The sequence below is a fragment of the Equus quagga genome, chromosome 18 (assembly GCF_021613505.1).
Source record: "Equus quagga isolate Etosha38 chromosome 18, UCLA_HA_Equagga_1.0, whole genome shotgun sequence".
Classification (NCBI taxonomy): domain Eukaryota; kingdom Metazoa; phylum Chordata; class Mammalia; order Perissodactyla; family Equidae; genus Equus; species Equus quagga.
This window is the reverse complement of record NC_060284.1, coordinates 49546175-49563730: the sequence shown is the minus strand read 5'-3', so window position 1 is coordinate 49563730 and position 17556 is coordinate 49546175. Positions and strand designations below refer to the sequence as shown.

Below are 17556 nucleotides of genomic sequence, written 5' to 3'. Positions count from 1 at the left end.
CGCTTGTGTACTAGATCCAAGATGGTGCCTCCTGGTTCTTCTGTTGGTCCAGTGCTATATCAGCTGTATTACAGATGACCTCACAGCCCTTTGCAACATAGCCAGGAGAGCTTTGTGTGAGCCATAGGCATCCCTATCACTATTTTCTCTTCCCCAATCCCATAAGAGCTCTTTGTGAATATTGACTCTTCTCCTTGTTCCACAGTGAATTTCTCACCTCCTGGTGATGCAAACAGCCTTTTCCCAGGCACTTGGTACCTGGAGCGAGTGGATGAGCTCCATCGCCGAAAGTATGCCCGGCGTCCAGTCTAAAGGTAGTGAATGAGACTTAGCGAGGTTGGTGACATAAAGCCCTAAAGTCTTTCCTCCGGGTAACAGATGCAGTTCTGATACCATAATCAGGCCAGCAAGGGTCCAGAGCTCCTGAAATGATCGAAGGTGGGGAGTTTGTACCATCAGGACCAAGTAAAACTCTTGGGGCTCTTTGCCCTGGAAAGGCAAAAAGCTGGGGGAGGGGCATGTTCTTAAATATTGAATGTGAAAGAAAAGTCAACTAGTTTACCTGATCTGCCCACGATAGAAAGCTCCCCTAGAAGCTTGCTAGGAACTAAATTAGCCCCCATAAGGGGAAGCAGGCTGTGAACCTGAACCTGTAGAACTCACTGTTACAAAGGGGTAAGATCAGTGACAAAGATGAATAGCTTCAGAAAAGGTACATACCAGTGTACTGGGGACAGAGTCGTATGGATACAGGATGTTGGGACTCCGTTAGAGCCGGAAGCCTCAGCTGGAGAGAGCCTTAGGCTTAGGGGCCATGTAGCAATCCTTATGTCACTGATTCCTTCTGGGGAGAAGCAATGAGGATTGGGATATAAGTGGGGAGAGGCATAAGGAGTGAAGAATTTAATGGAAGAGGATTGGGGGAAGAGGTAAATGGGAGAATTCCTTTTTTTAAAATTTTTATGTAACATTGGTTTATAACATTATATAAATCTTAGGCATAAATCATTATATTTTGACTTCTGTATACACAACATTGTGTTTACCACCAAAAGTCTAGTTTCCATCCATCATTGTACGAATGTCCCCCTTTACTCCTTTCATTCTCCCCCTACCCCCTTCCCCTCTGGTAACCACCAGTCTGTTCTCTTTATCTAAGTGTTTGTTTGTTATTGGTTTTTTTTTAATCTTCCACATATGACTGAAGCCATATGGTATTTGTCTTTCTCTGTCTGACTGATTTTGCTTAGCATATCCTCAAGGTCCATCCATGTTGTCACAAATACCAAGATTTCACCTTTTTATGGCTGAGTAGAATTCCATTGTACATATACACCACATCTTTATCCATTGGTCCATCGATGGACACTTAGGTTGTTTCCAAGTCTTGGCTATTGTGAATCGTGCTGCAGTGAACATAGGGGTGCACATATCATTTTGAATTAACGTTTCCCATTCTTTGGATAAATACCCAGAAGTGGAATAATGGATCATAATTATGGTGCTTTTTAAAGGAAAATGAAATATTTAGAATTAGAATCTTGTAGTTCATGGATCCAGATATCTCCCTTCAGTTTATCTTTGAAATTGGTAAGAAAAACAGAATGGAAGAGTGAGAAGCAATTTTTTTACAACCCATAAATCCCAGTAAATACAGTCCCCATGCCCAAATACTTCTATATTTTTCTGTTTTTTGATTGTTGCCTCGTTTGGTAGACTAATGGGGAAGAATAAAAAGGTTTGTCAGGGGCAGGGTGTGGAGCAGGGGAAGAGGAGGAAGAAGTCCATGGATAAAGGAGACACCCAGATAGCGCAGGGAAACACAGGATGAGGGTGCCTCCAGTTCATTCTGAACCACTGCCAACCTTCTCCGCTGTGGGTCCTCCTCAGCTAGGCTGTGGAAGTGCCATCGCTGGGATGCCAGGGGCCAGGCGAGGCGGACCAGGGGCTGCAGGGTGTGGTTGAGAACAGCACGCTCAGTAAGCACGTTCACCAGACTTCGGCATGACCAGGGAGTCATTTGTTGTTTGCTTGAATTATGGTTCTTAATGGCAAGTCAGTGGCAAAGAAGGGGCTCCTAAATGTGTCAAGCTAGGTCAGTCATCAGAAGCAGAGAAAGAGAGGCAGAGGCGGGAAAGAGAAGAGAAGAGGAGAGAGAGAGTAAGGGAGAAATTTGGGATTTTCAAGGGAGAGTTTCTGAATTGGGCTCTCTCTTTCTCATGGTCCACAAGTTTCTCGCAGTGCTTAGGCCACACTGTACCTGAGAAGAGAAAACCTGGGCTTCTGTACTTGTCTCGTGCTGATCATGCACACGAGCAATGTACCTACACCAGTGAGATTTTCACTGAAATGAAGATTTCATGTCAGTGCAGCGCTCTGTGGAGCTGTCTCTGCACTGCCCAGCCTGCTCTCCTATCATAGGCAGAACTTGTAATGGGGACCTCGCCCAGCTCCCAGCCTTGGCTCCTGTGGCATTGGGCACAGGTCACTCAGGTGTCCAGACTTGTTGCTGGATGGACAGTGGAACACCCTAGACCTGGGGATGCAGTTAGGAGAGCCCTCTGCATAGCCTTGCCTCAGGCAAGGAGCAGGTACTGGGGGTGGGAGGTGCCCAGGATGAGACTCACGACTGAATGTCCTTCTTTTTTTTGAATTCTACAGATCTGGGAAAAGTATGCTAGCAGAGCTTCTGCCCTCTATCGTATGAAAAACTGCACTCTGAGCTTGTAAATAGATTGGATTGGACACAGTAGCCCCCAAAATTCTTGGCCCTATAGAGTGAGTGGGTCCTTCACGCCTTTCCCTGCTGGAGTCACAGTCACTGGCTTGGAGTGCAGGAGGCGCCCTTCATGAAAGGGGATGGAGGAATGGGGAGAAGGCTCAGCCGTGGATCACTAACCTCCAGAAATGTCACGGATCAGTTGTCTCCTTCAAGATCCAGATGATTTGCCTATCATTTGTTATAGCTTTGTTATGATTATTGTTATTATTAAATTTCTGTGCTGTTATATCTTTGTTTCTCAAGGTTTTCTGTGAATTTCTAAATTTTATATCTGGTACTGAGCAAATATAACACAATTTAAAAAATAGAGACGGAGGAAATGACTCCTGTATTTCCTGGAAACCAGAACACAAGAAATACACCAGCGGACATGCAGGGAAGCCTTCCAGACCTCCTGGCTCTGAAGGCCCCGCTCTCCAGACCCCACACTTAGCGCCACAGTGGTCAAATTGCTGAGCACTCGCCTCACGCTCCAGGTTCCATGCTCTGAGAAGCACAGGAGAAACACAGCTGGTGAAACAGGGCTTCCCCCCAAGCTTCCTTCCCTGTTCTGAAGCCACGGTGCAGACAGGCAGCAGACAGGGGCCAGAAACGACTGCGGGAGCTCCAGGTCAAAGTTCCCGGGTCACGCCTTGCCAATATTATCTGGACAAGTAAATACAGGGCAGAGGTTAACAGGTGGAGTTTTGGGCTTCTGCAGCCAAAAAAACAAAAAAGCTTGGATACTTAGCAGGAATTTTTTCCATTAGAGGATTGTTTGTTCCCCTTGGTTTTGGGCACTGTTTTTTCCAGGATCCTCTTAGAAAATAGCAATGGTTCCAGGAGGTGGGCATTGAGCTGAGGAGGGAGAGAGGGGGAGTGAAAGACACTAAGTTATGGTCATTCATTTCCTTTTAGACAGTTTCCTCAGCCACCCCAAGAGAACGGGACACTTCAGAGGAGAGACGATGGTTTCTGCTGGTGTGGAACAGGGCTGGCTGGAGGGCCCTAGGGCTAATGGGGCACTGGGCACATGGGAATGAGATGCTGGGCCCACCCACTTCACTGTTTGCCCAGGCTGTTCATGTGACAACAGGCACCAGAAAATCCAAATAAACCCGTTTGAGCACTAATCCAGCATCAGCAGACTCCCTTCCCGGCCCTCTGGGGGTGCTTGATGAGCTCCTATTACACCAGCTGTAGCTGCCCCCCAGCAGTCCCTCTTTGCTGCCCCTGTTATCTGCTCCTCCTCAGCAAGCTGTTTGGGGCCCTCAGTCTAGTTGGCACCTTGGCAGGACAACATGTGCCTCTCCTAAGATCTCTGGGGTAGTGTCTATAGTCATGGGAGAAACGCCCAAATTCACCTGAGTTCTTGAGATAAGAGACTTGGGGCCTCGTCTTCTATCCATGTAGTTCCCTGTAGGGTCTTGGTGCTGAAACTGCCTCCGTCGGCCTTAGCAACTAGGACCTTCCATATCACCCAATGCTGGGGCCAGGCCTGCCTCCACTCAGGAGTCATTTGGACACAACACAGGGGTGACAGTAAAAATTTTTAACGAGGATATCAGGGTGCTGACCAGTTGGATGGACGCCATCCACACCCCTGTATTCCCGCTGAATATCCACCCTGGTTCAACTGCAGGGCACCCAGGATGGCTTTGGTCATTGTCACCACGGCACAGAGATTCCTGGCCCCTTCAACTCCCCTCTTCTCCAACTTTGACACTGAGCCCTAAGCCTTCCTCTGGGAGCTCTGGGGTCCACTGCATTAAAACTAACTCCTGCCAGCTCTCAACAAAGCCCTCTCCCCCTGTGCAAGGTCAGCATATGAGGGAAAGATTTTCCAATTGTCCTGTCACCATTCTCGCCCTGAGGCCCACTACTCTCATGCAGATAAAGAACTTCCCTGTGTGCACAAAAAATCGCTTAGAGGGACCAAGAGCAGGCCAGAGGATGGAGTGATCACTAGATAAGGGCAGAGCTGTGTTACACTCACCTCAAACAAGAATGTACAAGTTCTATCAAAACAGACGTGAAGAATGGTCCAGCCCACTGACCATGAGGCAACTTCAGGTCTCCAGGGGACACACACACACACACAAACATGTGTGTGCGCTTCTAAACCTCCGGGTTCCAAGAGTCAGCATCCTGAGGCCAGTTCCCTCCTGTCCCAGCATCCACCCTGCCTCCATCACTGGGCTTAGAGAGAACCTCCCGCTTCCCAGCCACGATACACGAGAATGAAATTCCACTCTAAAAAGACCAGGTGGTGCAGAGATGCAACAAACCACAGAGTAACACAAAGGAGTAAACAGCACCCTGTGTGTAGCACCAGCTGGATTTTAAAATTAATCTTGCCTTTTTAAATTTGGGAGCATTTATGTAGCCAGCCACGGGATAGGTTGGTGCAATGAAATTGTCTCATGCCTTCTCCTGCCACCCATGTCCAGGAAGATATTTTGGGATGCTCAAGTAGTTTGGGTTTCTAGAATTCTTCTGATCCCCTTACAGCACAGAATATGGTTTGTCTAGGGACTTTGGAGGAAAGAGGCTGAGAGGCTGAAAGCTGAGTTCAATTTTTAACTTCATCAATCTCAGCCTGTTTTTCTAGTTATCAGTTGGCTCAAGTGACTCGCTCACCAGATGCCACGTGATGCACAGATCTCTTTCCAGTAGGAGGGAATAGGTTGTCTGATGTCAGGGCACACTGTGTCCAGATCTGGCTGAACATTATGACAACAAGGTCAAGGGGAGGGCTCTTTGGTGCATGGGGTTCTATGCAAGACACTGAGTGAGAGCTGCTTGTCAACCTGCAAAGAAAACCCTGGGGATGAAGAAACCAGTGCTTTGGGCACTTCCCATGAATACTTTTTAATCCATTTAATCCTCACTGTGGTTCTATGAGAGGCATCATCATCCCTCTTACTGATGAGGGAACAAAGGCTTAGGGGAATTCAACACTGCTCAAGGTCAGAGCTGTCCACACCCAGCCTTGCTGTTCACATCCAGGCGTATCCCCTCCCAGGTGTACTAGAGCAAGGCCACAGCATACCTGTTCTGGGCGCCCTGCAGAGGCTAGCATGGCGACGGGCTACTAGTGGAGTTCCTATGGCTCTTTAGCTTAATCATAGCACTAGGGAGGCCAAAGTGGTGGGTTCGCTGTCAGCGCCCATCAGATGCCCTGTCCTGGCCTTCTTAGTCTGGGTAGGAGTCTTAAAAATAGTTGCTATTGGGCACAAGATAGGGATGGGTCATCCCCTACTGATGGGAGAAAAAAACCTCAAAAGGTGAAACTGTGAGCATAACTAAGGCCATCTTGTTACGGAAATGACCCAGCCCCTCCTCTGTGTGACTACTCGCTGCTCTGCACGTACTCTAAAAAGTTCACATGCACTCCTGATTTATGGCCCCTGCTTACATATGTACTCCCCAATACCTTGATAAATTAAAACTTTGTTCTGAGTTTCTCTCCAGGAACAGGCTGACCAGAGGCAGGAAACACACACACCTACAAGGTATCCATCACAGCTGACAGAAGAATGGAACAATGAAAGACCCTGGAGTCCCTCATGCCTGAGGGAACCCCCTCCTTGCTGCCCATTTTCCCTATATAACTACCTCAAGATCCTGTAATTTTGGAAGATGGTGTTTTGAGACATTAGTCTGCCATCTTCCCGATTATGCCAGGTAATCCAATTAAAACTTCCTTTCTGGATCCTTAATTCATTGTGATTAATTGGCTCAGATCGCAGGGAGCAGAGCAAGCCCATTGCTCAGTATCACAACCATAGGGTGAGGGAGTGCCGTTCTGTTATGTTTCATGATAATCATCTTAAAAAAATTTCAAGAGATAGACTGTCCAACCCATACTAGACTGTTTTATGAACCCACCAAATATCCTCACGCCCCATGCCTTTGCTCACGCTTCCTTCCCCTTGTGAAATCTCTCCAAACATCTCCTCGGAGACACCATCCTCAGCTCAAAGCACTTCTGCCTCTGGACCCAACAGAATTCACAGACACCTGTAGCACCTGCTTCTGGTGACCTCTGCATGCTCTGTCCCGCCTACCAGATGAAGACTTCTATGGGAGCTGTCTGATTTTAATCCTCCTCTTAGGCAAACCACTGAGTCCATTGCCTGGCACATAATGCTGTGCATGTTTGTTGAATTACATTTATTCATATGCATGGATATTTCCAGATGAAAGGGATCTGAAATACCACAGGAATCTGAAATACCTTGAGCTCTGCTTCTGTAAAAATGTCTCTGAATAACCTGAGATAGACAGGGGACGAATCCTCTTCAGAGCTCCCACAGCCAGGCATGCGGTTCGCCGGTCCGGATCTCCCCTCCACACACCCTACCCTCCTGCAGCCAAAACTGCAAGCCAAAATGGCTTGCCCCTTGGCTGCCTGCGGATGCCCTCTGGTGGCTCTTCAGGGTAATGATAACGCCAAGACGCTCAGAGATGTGGGGTAGGCTCTTTATTAGGTGGTCACTGCAGTACTACAGGGGTTAGGAGAGGTCTGCAGCATAAGCAGTGTCAGCCTCAGGAATGTGGATCTCCTCTCCTCTTTGATCACAGTGGGCGAGCTTCTTCAGAAAAGCCCCCGTGAGGGACTGGTGAGCCCCAAGGTTAGAAGTGGAACTGGAAAGCCTCAGTCACGTGCTGCTTCCACGCCTCCAGGCTGGGCAACAGGGAGGAGATGCCCATGACATGCCAGGGCTCCCCATCGGACACCACTGAGGTCTGGTAGGACAGCAGCTGTACTCCTGCCTCTGCCAGGAGGCCTAGCAAGTAGAAGAAACCCCTGGTTGGCACAGGGCATGGGGGAAGGAGAAGCGGGAGGCTGGCAGCGGGGTCAGAAGTCTTGGACTCCTGGGATCAAAGTGCAATGAGAGATGATGGTCTCAGAATCGAAGAGCTGAGAGAGGGAACAACAGGGCGCCTGCCCATCTTCCCACGCTATTCCGGAGACTCTTCAGAACACCCTGACCATCAGGCAAGTCAGGGAGGGAAGATCCAGTCACAAAGAGCTAGAACAATCTCCTGACTTGCTGGCTGCCAGTTTTATCCAGACCAACAGCAAGAGAAGAAAGCAAGGGAGAAGTTCCTGGCAAGGATGGTGACATTGGGCCCTCTGAGGTCTGTGGACACTCTCTCTGCCAAATGTGGAAGTGCTCTAAAACCCCCAGCGGCCTGGGCGCCAGGGGACTGAGGCAGGTCTAAGACGCCCACGGCTGCTGGAGGGGATGCCCTGACAGGCTTCTGTGCGATCACGCGGGCCACCAGGGCCTGCGGTCAGGAGAAGGAAGCCTGCACTCTGGCTCTGAGCTCCTTGCTATGATACGGCTCCACAGGCAGATCTAAACTGTGTGCATAACAGGGTGAGCAGCCCAGCTAATAATGGAGGCTCTGGGGTCCTACCCCTGCCACACTGTTCTACAGCCTTAGATAAGGCACCTTCCCTCTGAACTCCACATCTGCTCCCCAAATGCTCTGGAAACTGGCAAGACAGACCCTCTGTATGCTGCAGATCCAGAGATGCCCTAAGCCATGGAAAGGGACTGAAAGAGGTGAAGGTCCACACAGCCCAGTCCTAGGATAGGACCACCCCACATGCCCGCCCCTGCCGCAAGGGCACAGGCCAGCCCTACAGGCCCCTCCTTACCAATCATGGTAGGCAGCATCGCAGGGTTGGAGCCCTGAGCCCGGAACAGGAGTAGAGGCAGGCCCCTGCGGAGAGGCGCTCCTGGTCTGAAGACAGCTCCGTTGAGGGCCTGCAGCACAGGTGTGGTGCCCTGGACCAAGCCCACAGCCTGGTAGGGGGCACCTGCCAGGGCCACGGTCAGGAGGCATTCCCCGCAGGCCTGCTCCCCTGGTGCAGCAGAGTTGTGGGAGGTGGTTATCTGCAGAGAGAAGGCAAGGAGGGGCAGTTATGCCCACCTCCTCCCTCAGCCTAACGGCTGATTTGTAGGGTTTCAGCCTGGCCAAGATGCTCAGCAATTCAGGGCCGGAGAAGAGGGCAAATGGACTAAGCCTGTGCCCTGAGCATGAGCTTCCTGCGACAGCCACTGCCTCTCTAACGGGAGGACAAGGAGAGATCTCCCAGGTACAGGTAAAGGCTGGGAGCAGTGGGAAGTGGGGAGGAGCATGGCGGGAGGGAGGCAGGGCTGAGAGGACCAGGATTAGCAGGCCTGCCATGGAGGTTGACCCAGCCTGGCCTTTCCTGCTCCGACTCGCTGGTTCCTGCACAGCGTCAGTGGCCTGAGTGGGACATGGGAGTGGAGGGGAGAGAAGGATGGGGATGTGGGAGCTCTGCTGCCCACTGCTTCTGCCAGCTCCCACTGGCTGAGACACAGACTTTGATCTAAACAGGGAACCAGAGGAGAAGATGCCAAAGGGGAGCTGTGAGGGACAGCAGAGGCTAAGAGGAAGTGTTGCAAGCTCACAGAGTCTGCCAGCTAATCAAGAAACCGGGGGCTACAGTAAAAGGAGCACTGGGCTATCTCCCAGCTTCCTGCCAGCCGCAGTTTCCTCAGCTGTGAAATGGGGGTGCTGCTACCGCCTCCTGTTCACAGAGCACTTATACAGATAGCACTTTCTGAGTATGAGTTCACTCCTAGCCACGCTCAGAGGCAGGCAGTACCTCCATTTGCAGATGAAGAAATATGGCTACCTCTCACAGGGAGAGAGCACCCACAGCAGGACGCACACCCCCGGCTTCCATGCCATGAGCAGGGCAGTGAGCTGCTCTGAAAACGCAGGGGGAGAAGGACGGTGCTGATGGGGGTGGGGAGGGGAGGGGAGGCGGGCGGGACGCGCACATTGAGGCCAGCCTCTTTCACCAGCAGCTTGGCGTTCACCAAGTTGACATCCGTCTGATCAGAAGTTTTTTTCAGGAGGCCGACAATGACTGCGGCGCTTAGGCAGCTCCCAGCGTCCTTCAGGGACGTCCCTGGGGACAGAGAGAAGTGACCATAAGAGGGCTGTGGAGCAGCACAGGAGCCAGCAGGAGACCACTGGCACCCAGTTCTGGGCTACAGGCTCCTTACTGCCCTGGGGCCCAACCCCAGCCTGCCTGGGCAGTCCTGCTTTGTCCAGAGTGTAGAGAGCCAGCAGGGGAGACACAATGAGAGTCCTGGCCTGGATGCCCAGGACACGCCACACCAGGCTAAGAAACTCCTCTCCAAAGCTCAGCTCCACTCCACTGCCCCCGCAAACCTGCCCCTGGCCTGGCCACCCTGGCTGCTTGCTATTCCCTGAGGGGACACTTGAAAAATGCCCTACTCCCACCCTACCTGGCACTCATGCCCTTGCCAGCCTCAGGAAATCGAAGCAGAAAGGGGCAAGGGAAGCAACTGCTGCCCACTTCCTGCCTCGTTTCCTCCAGGGCCTGGGCACCCAGGCCGGCAGGGATCCCTGGCTGTGCCCTCACTGGTACTGGCGATGCTCAGGGATCCACCTGCTCCCACCCCCAATCTCTCCACAAGTGAGTAGATTCCCAACAGTCAACGGACAGACAAGCTTCTGCAGGGTAGAGGGGACTGGAGCCTCCCTGGTCTCTCAAGCACATCTACACAGGGCTGGAATGCAGCAAAGGCGAGCCCGCTCAGTCGCCAAGGGGCAGACAGAGGGCACTGCCCTCGTTCCCACTCCCCGGCTGAGCAAACTCCCCCAAGGACCATCAGCTTGTCTGAGGGCCCACCTTAGTATGTCACAGAGCAGAAAATGTCCCTGCCGCCTCATCTGGCACTCCCGCCCCAACTCTCACTTAACACATGAAGATCCCACAGCTCAGAGAAGGGAAAGTCACACAGCAGGTAAGCGACAGGGTCAAAACCAGAATCAGAGGTCCTGTCACTTAATCCAGGACTCCTTCCACCAATCCCCTGCCTCTCAAGTGAAGCTCCGTCTCCTGTGGGGGTCTGTCTTGTACCCAAAACACATACATCTTAAAAATACTGCATAAACATGATTTGTGAAAATTAAGTATATTCCCCAACTTTCTGTAGCCCTCCCACTCTGTCCCTATTCAGCAGCAAGTGAGACATTCTCAGACAGAATATGGAAGCACAAAACCAGGGTCACCTCTGAGTCCCTCACTGTCTGTGACCTGCAGCAGACACACCTAGGAGGGTGCAGAGTCCATGCCCCTCTTCCCCCATCTCTGCAGTATCCCCAGCTCACCCTGTGTTACCACCTGGATGGTCCCTTTGGGGGACCCAGCCCAGGCTCGCATCAGTGCCCCCAGAGCTTCTGCCAGACCAATCCAAGCCTTGGTGTGCGGAGAGAAGACACTAGTAAGGGCCTGGGCGTTTACCTGCGGAGACAGGTGGAGCAGGGCTGAAGTCAGGAGGAGGTGGGGCAGGACACACCTGTCCTACTTGGCTCCCCAACAAGGTCTTATTGCCGAGACTCAGCTCCGCGTGCAGAGCAGAAGGCACGGGGCAACCCTTGCTTTGGGTGTCTAGGGGGTGACAACCTCCATCAGCCACCAAGACAACAGCTCGTTCCTATAGCTGAGGAGAGCTGTAGAGCCAGAAAAGGGCAGAAAAGGTTAAGACCACTGCAATTTGCCATAAGGGAGGAAAAAAGGCATTTTCCCCCTCCCTGGACTATGCCAGCCCCAGCCCTCCACAAGAGACTTCTTTTTCCTGGGCTGGGGAAGGATCTGGACAGCACAATAGGAAGGTGGGTCTTTGACATAAGATGTATGGGGAGTCATGGATCACTTGGACATAAAGTGGCAGGTCTCTATGGGATGGCATTCCTAATTTCTCTTCATTTTTATTTTCTATCTTGATAAAAAAAAATCTGAGTGTTTCACTGTCACTAAACACTTTGACCAAATATCACAATTTATAAAGCTGGATTTATATACTTTTGGTGATCCTATCATATTTCAAACGTTGACCCCTGTGAAGTCCACCACAGGAATGCTGGGCAGTTGAAGGAGACAGAAGCTACAAATCCTTCTAAAGTTCTAAGTCTAGGTCTGGCCGGCTAGACTCCCACTTCTTTTGTAGGCAACCTGCAAAGGGAACCATCTAAGAAGGATTTCATTAGAAATCTGGGGTTTGATGCAAATCAAACAGACGGCTACAAGATGCAAAAAAAAGAAAGCATGGTTCTTCCATTCCTGTTTTCATAACGACATAACTGGCAGAGAATTAAAGAGAGTGTCATGATGTTGGGGACAACCAAGAAGGCAGGGCTTCCCCCCAGAGCCTCTGTGTGGGCAGCGGCCTGGTGAGAGGGCCCCTCCCTCTCCAAGGGGCTCAGAAAGGAAGAGGTGGTCGGGAGTGGACAAGAGAAGGCCAGCTGCTGGGAGCAGAGCTGAAGTGCCACACAACAACTGGCTGGGCGAGAGCCTGAGGAAGAAAAGTGCAAGAAAAGTAAGCAACCAAGAAGCCCCAGAGGGCAGACATCAGGCTGTGTTTCGGTCCTCTGTGCGGGCACAGCCCAACCCCAGGGAGGGGCTGGTCGCAGGTCTGCAGAACAAAAGGAGGGTACTCAATCTTCTCTAGAAGACGAGAGGGAGGGCTCCAGGAAGAGCTGGGTGCCTCTGGGCACCAACCTGACCCTAAGGTTACTTGTGTGTCAAAGGTTAGAACAGAATCAAACTGGAGAGGATGCAGAAAAGAATTAGGGAGAGAGATATTTCCCACGTGATAAAAATGTCTTTATTTCCAAATGCTTACGCTAAGACCATCAGTGGCTTTGTGTGGAGAGTTAAATTTGCCTAAGTTTATTTTGACGAAGAGATTTTACCTCTTAAGTAAGACGGGGAGATTTTATGGTTCCATTTGATGGAGGTGGTGTTAAGGAGTCCGCTTCATGAAAGGGCCTGGAATGCCACTGCTACCTAATGACAATGTGAGTAACTTGCAAAGGATGCAACAGTGAGGGCAGAAACCCACCTTGCGAAAAGGGAGAAGGGAAAAGCCAAGCCTGGATTGCAGCTCAAACCTCAGCCTGGGTCCCAATCAGCATCACTTCCTGGGAGGAAGGAACCCGCTCAGAGGCCTACGACGTGCACAAGGAATGAGAAAGCGTGCCCTGTCCTGAAGAGCCAACAGACACAGTAAAGAGAGAGAGGTGCAGACACAAACAGACCAAGTGTTTCCGTGACCCCTACGTGTGGCCGTCACCAGCCTCTGCAGTCCTGCTTATTACACCTGTGAGGGGTCCCCCTACAGGGCAGTAGCTGGCTCCTTTACTTTCTCAGGATGTAGACGGCAAGGGGGCCTAGAGAGCTGGGCTCTCACACCAGGCTGGCAGGGCTGGACAGAGCATCCTGTGATTTTCCTGCCATAGTCTGTCCTTAGCAGTGAACACTCCTGTGCTGAGGGTCGGGAACCACCGCCCAGCCCCCGCCAACCCTCATTCAGTCAACACCGAGGTATTGATTACATGCTCTGGGCAGAGCCGCATGAGCCGCAGAAAAGCTTCCATACTGGTTTTTTGCCTTCAGAGAAACTAGAACTTAGTTAAGGAGAAAAGATAGAAACTCAAGAAACCTTAATAGCAAGAGAATGTGGTTCATTGTGAAAAGATTGAGATGGAGGTGGAAAGGCCAAGCAAGTCTTTGTGAAGGGGTGGCGAGCCCTTGGAGAAGAGTTGTGCCTTCCTTACTCATATCTGTGTGCCCAAAGGGCCATGAATGTCTGGTACCCAACAGAGTTTAAGTAACATCCAAAGACTAGATGAGTGAGACAGGACTTGAAGTCTAACAGGTTAGGCTTGAAGGAGAAATACATGCCACGAAGTGCCCAGTGTGAGCAAAGATAAGACGTGGGGACATTAAGCCCTAATTTGGGAAAAGTAAGGGGGCCAGCTGGCATGGAGTGTTCATAATGGGTGGTAGGGGCGCAGGTTGTCAGGACAGGGCAAGTCCCTGCCCAGGGTTCTAAGATGGACACGATGAAGGGAGTGCTAGGAGGAGCTTATGAGGTGAGTATGCCCTAATGGGGCTCCCACCCCCAGCATCCAGCAGTCACCCCAGCCACACTCCTTCATTCCCAGGGAATGTGGAGAACAAAGGAGCCTTTCTCCAGAGGCTGGGCCCCGCGAAGAGCCAGTCTCTGCAGCAAGGATACAATATAACAGGCTAAGCTGGCTCCCTGTGCCAGGCCTTGGCTACCAAGGCTAGAGATAGGGACGCTCCTGCCTCCCACCCAGAGGCCTGGCTCCAGTGGAGTCCCTTATCTTCTGCTCCCATGACTGAATCTGGTCATCACACCACCATTCACCCCGGTGTCACCGTTCCCATCAACAGGACGCCCTCCTCCCACTCCTCACTCTGCCTTCCAGGCCCCAGCCCCACATGGTGATACTTACAACCCCCGCTAGAGACTTCCCCTTCACCATGTCCACGAACTGGATGGCGATTTCCTCCCCGCAGCGGCTCTGGGCCTCCTTGGTGCTGGCGCCCAGGTGGGGGCAGCTGATGACGTTCTCGTGGTCCACCAAGGCTCGGTCCCGCGGTGGTTCCTACCCAGAAAGAGACACCTCTTGGTTGGCTGCTATGGACTGCCCCAGGGTGTGAGGAGGGGGTGGGGGGGAAGGCAGGAGTGATACTGCCTTCTGCTTCTGTTTTGTCAAGGTGGGCACTGGACTCCATAACGGCTTCCTCATGAATGTTTCACCACAGCAGAGTGGGCAGAGCTGTAGGCCAGATTCAAATCTCAGCTCTACCACTCACACGCCTTTGGGACAAATGTCCATCTCTCTGAGCCTCAGTTTCACTATCTATAAAATGGGTTCATACTACCCTCCTCATGCCGTTTTGTGGAGACAATACTCCAGTAACACAGGAGTTTTTCCTCCAGTGGTAGGAATTGTTGCTGTTAGTGGTTTTTCCCTGAAACTATCAGCTCTGCATCCATGCAGCACGTCCCCTCAGGTCTTAGCACAGCGTCATGCTCCTCACGGGCACTCCACACGGTGGCTCTCACCAAGGCTGGCAGGCCACCTGGTCACCTCTACCGCCCCCCAGTATCCCTCCCACCCCTTCTGCTCGCTAAGCACACTGTGCTGCCCTTGGGAATGTTACTTAGGCCTCTTCTCTTCTGGTTATTGTCCCCAGGGCTCTGTCGGCTCTTACTGGATTTGGGCTACGTAGACCTACGGCTGCCGGTCAGAAGGCCGAGCAGAGCAAGGGAGGTGCTGTCTTAGGGAGACGGCAATACAGGAAGGGCCAGGCACACCCTGCCTTCCAGGAGCTTACAATTAGTTGAGAAAGATGACCAGGAGTACAAACCCTGGGCAGGGAAAGATAGTGAGTACTATGGGGCTCAGAGAAGGCCAAGGACTTGCCAAGGCCGCTCAGCTCATAACCAGCAAACCCCCACTGCCTGATCCAGAGCCCATGCTCTTTCCCGTGGATCTCTGACGCTGGGGTCAGGATTTTTAAGAGAGGCTGACAGGATTCAAGTGGAAACACACTCTTCATCTTTCCATCTGGTCTAAGTGTGGGGTGGGGGGAGTGGGGGAGCAGAGCTTGAGTCTCTCACTCCTGCAGAGAGACCTAAGGAGAGTGGCCCTCCCTGGGGACCCAGGGAATGCTACTAACAATTATCCTTGGGCTTTCTTCCCTCCCAGGGAAGAGACGAAAGGAAAGCCTGTGGACACCGGGTGAACTTTCTTCTTGGCAATGGGAATCATTTCATCAGAGACCTGCATCTGTACATTAAACCCTTCTCTCCCTGCCCCAAATCCTCCACCTCAGAACTAATTGGCTGCTCTGTCTTCCCTGAAGTTATCAACATAGCAGCAGTCGAGGGGCCTGAGACCAGGAATTGGGTCCTAGTTAAAATCTTGGTTTTGCAGAAGACAACATGGCTGCCTCTGTACCAACCTCTGCAAGGGCTCCTCGAACCACAAAGGGTTATTTTTGGCAACACAATTTCTCCCACTTACCATGGACACTAGAGACAGTAAACCGAAGGCCTTTGTCCATGCTGGGCATTCCCCACCCTGAGCCCCTCTGTCTCTCACCTCTCCCCTCCTCCACTGTCGGCCGGTTGCCAGGCACTTACTTCCGTGAACACGTCCAGCGCGGCTCCAGCACACTGACCCGACTGCAGGGCCCGGAGCAGGGCGCCTTCGTCCACAATCCCGCCCCGAGCACAGTTCACCACGCGCACCCCCTTCTTGCACTGGGCCAAAGTGCTGTCATTCAGCAAACCTGGAAGAGAGGGAAGAGCTCTCCTGAGGCGACAGTGCGCGGGATGCCAGGGGCCCGGGACAGGCTCTGGGGGCCCTCCCCTGACCCCACACCAGCTCTTTCCCCATAGGCCTCCTTCCCGAGGGACAGCAGCCTTGCTGGTCTCACCTCTCCCTTCCCAGATGTTCTGTTCTGGATTTGGATCGGACTCAGCTTAGAAACATACTAGAAGCCCCTGCGATATCAGTGCTTCATGTGGGTCCCAGAATCAGATAGGCCTGTGGTGGCCCTAGAAAGTATCCCCAGGGTCACTGGTTGGACACGTTGACCCCGCTCACCCAGACACCCCGTGCACTTTCAGACAGCTCCCCCCTCCTCTGTCTGATCCAAGGCCATCGAACAAAGCCTCACTATGCGCATGCTCGAGGGCCCTGGGCAGGGCCCTCCCCAGAGCTAGTCACCGGCATCTACAGAAGGCCCAGACTGAGGACACACCCAATCTGATCTGTGGCTTCTGTGGCCAACCACAAGGTAGGGACACACCCACCTGTGGTGGAGGGCAGGAGAGGTGTGTGCACAGTGATGAAATCACAGAGAGGCCAGATCTCCTCCAGGGGCAGCTGCTGAACGCCGAAGGAGGCCGAAACCTCTGGCGAAATGATAGGGTCGTACCCCACAGTCTGGTCAGAAGCGAGAGAGAGGGAGTAAATGTCATTATTACTTATTAGTATTATTAATAATGGCAACCACGTATTGAGTATTTACCATATACCAAGCATTATTGCTATACCTTTCCGAACACCAGTTTACTTCTCACAATATAAGGGGGTTGTCCAAGCCTGGTCACTGGGGAAGGGGTGAAACCCCAGTGCTGACACACCAGTGACAGAGTGTGGTCCTCTTTCCTGAAATTGCTTTCGATAAGGCTTAAAATGCATCCAGTTCTGGAAGGCATAACTTGGTGACTCATCACACAGAGGTGTAAATGATAACAGCAGATCCTTTCCACAAGGCAGGTTTGACTAGAGTGGGGACCAAGGACACTGAGAGGAGGAAAATGAGATATGAAGGCACTGTAGATGAGAAGGACCCAGAAAGAACCTTGGTCTGGGCCAGCTGGCGGAGGGGTGCCCAGAAGGACCTCCATGAGGTTGCTGAGAAGGAAGAAAGGTTGACCTAGGAGACAGGGGCAGGCAGGAAGCCCAAGGGTATAAACTTCATCAACCTCATGAAACTGGCCAAAGGTCACTGGATATTGGTGATGGGAAGAGGAAAGCTGGAGAAGACAAAGCTCAGAAGAAGGAAGAAAGGATGTGTAGTCATAGTTAATCATGGCGAACATTTATTTAGCATTTACTGGATGTCAGATGCTTTCATCTACCTCATACCTGATGGGTTAGGAACTATTATTTCCCCATTTTACAGATGAGGAAACTAAGGCACGGAGATTAAATGACTTAGCCAAGGTCACACAGCTGGCAAGTGGTAGGGCTGGGACACAAACCATTGTTGATTCCAGAGCCTGCAGTCCTAGTGTCCAGCCTCTAATGAGGAGGGAAGCGGGGAGGCCCACAGACCCACTTGAGGAAACGGGGTTGGAGTGAGATGAAAACTTCTCCTC

General features: G+C 51.8%; 2 protein-coding genes across 3 annotated transcripts in view; one reads left to right on the top strand and one right to left on the bottom strand.

Annotated features, from left to right (window-relative positions):
• The window catches only part of HMGCS2 (3-hydroxy-3-methylglutaryl-CoA synthase 2), an 18573-nt gene extending 15565 nt beyond the window's left edge, over positions 1-3008 (top strand). Inside the window, exons 9-10 of one of the 2 annotated variants that reach the window (XM_046645098.1) lie at positions 206-314; positions 2662-3008. In XM_046645098.1, the coding sequence (XP_046501054.1) occupies positions 206-312 (107 nt within the window). In that variant the 3' untranslated portion in view covers positions 313-314; positions 2662-3008. Of the gene's footprint in view, positions 1-205; positions 337-2661 lie in introns of both variants that reach the window. The other variant, XM_046645100.1, reaches the window with a different exon arrangement.
• Positions 3009-7232: 4224 nt separating this feature from the next.
• PHGDH (phosphoglycerate dehydrogenase) overlaps positions 7233-17556 on the bottom strand; it is a 35077-nt gene continuing 24753 nt past the window's right edge. Inside the window, exons 6-12 of the mRNA XM_046645810.1 lie at positions 16483-16615; positions 15808-15956; positions 14108-14260; positions 10955-11087; positions 9592-9722; positions 8436-8673; positions 7233-7554 (exon numbers count right to left, since the gene is read on the bottom strand). Coding sequence (XP_046501766.1) covers positions 7400-7554; positions 8436-8673; positions 9592-9722; positions 10955-11087; positions 14108-14260; positions 15808-15956; positions 16483-16615 — 1092 coding nt within the window. The 3' untranslated portion in view covers positions 7233-7399. The remainder of the gene's footprint in view (positions 7555-8435; positions 8674-9591; positions 9723-10954; positions 11088-14107; positions 14261-15807; positions 15957-16482; positions 16616-17556) is intronic.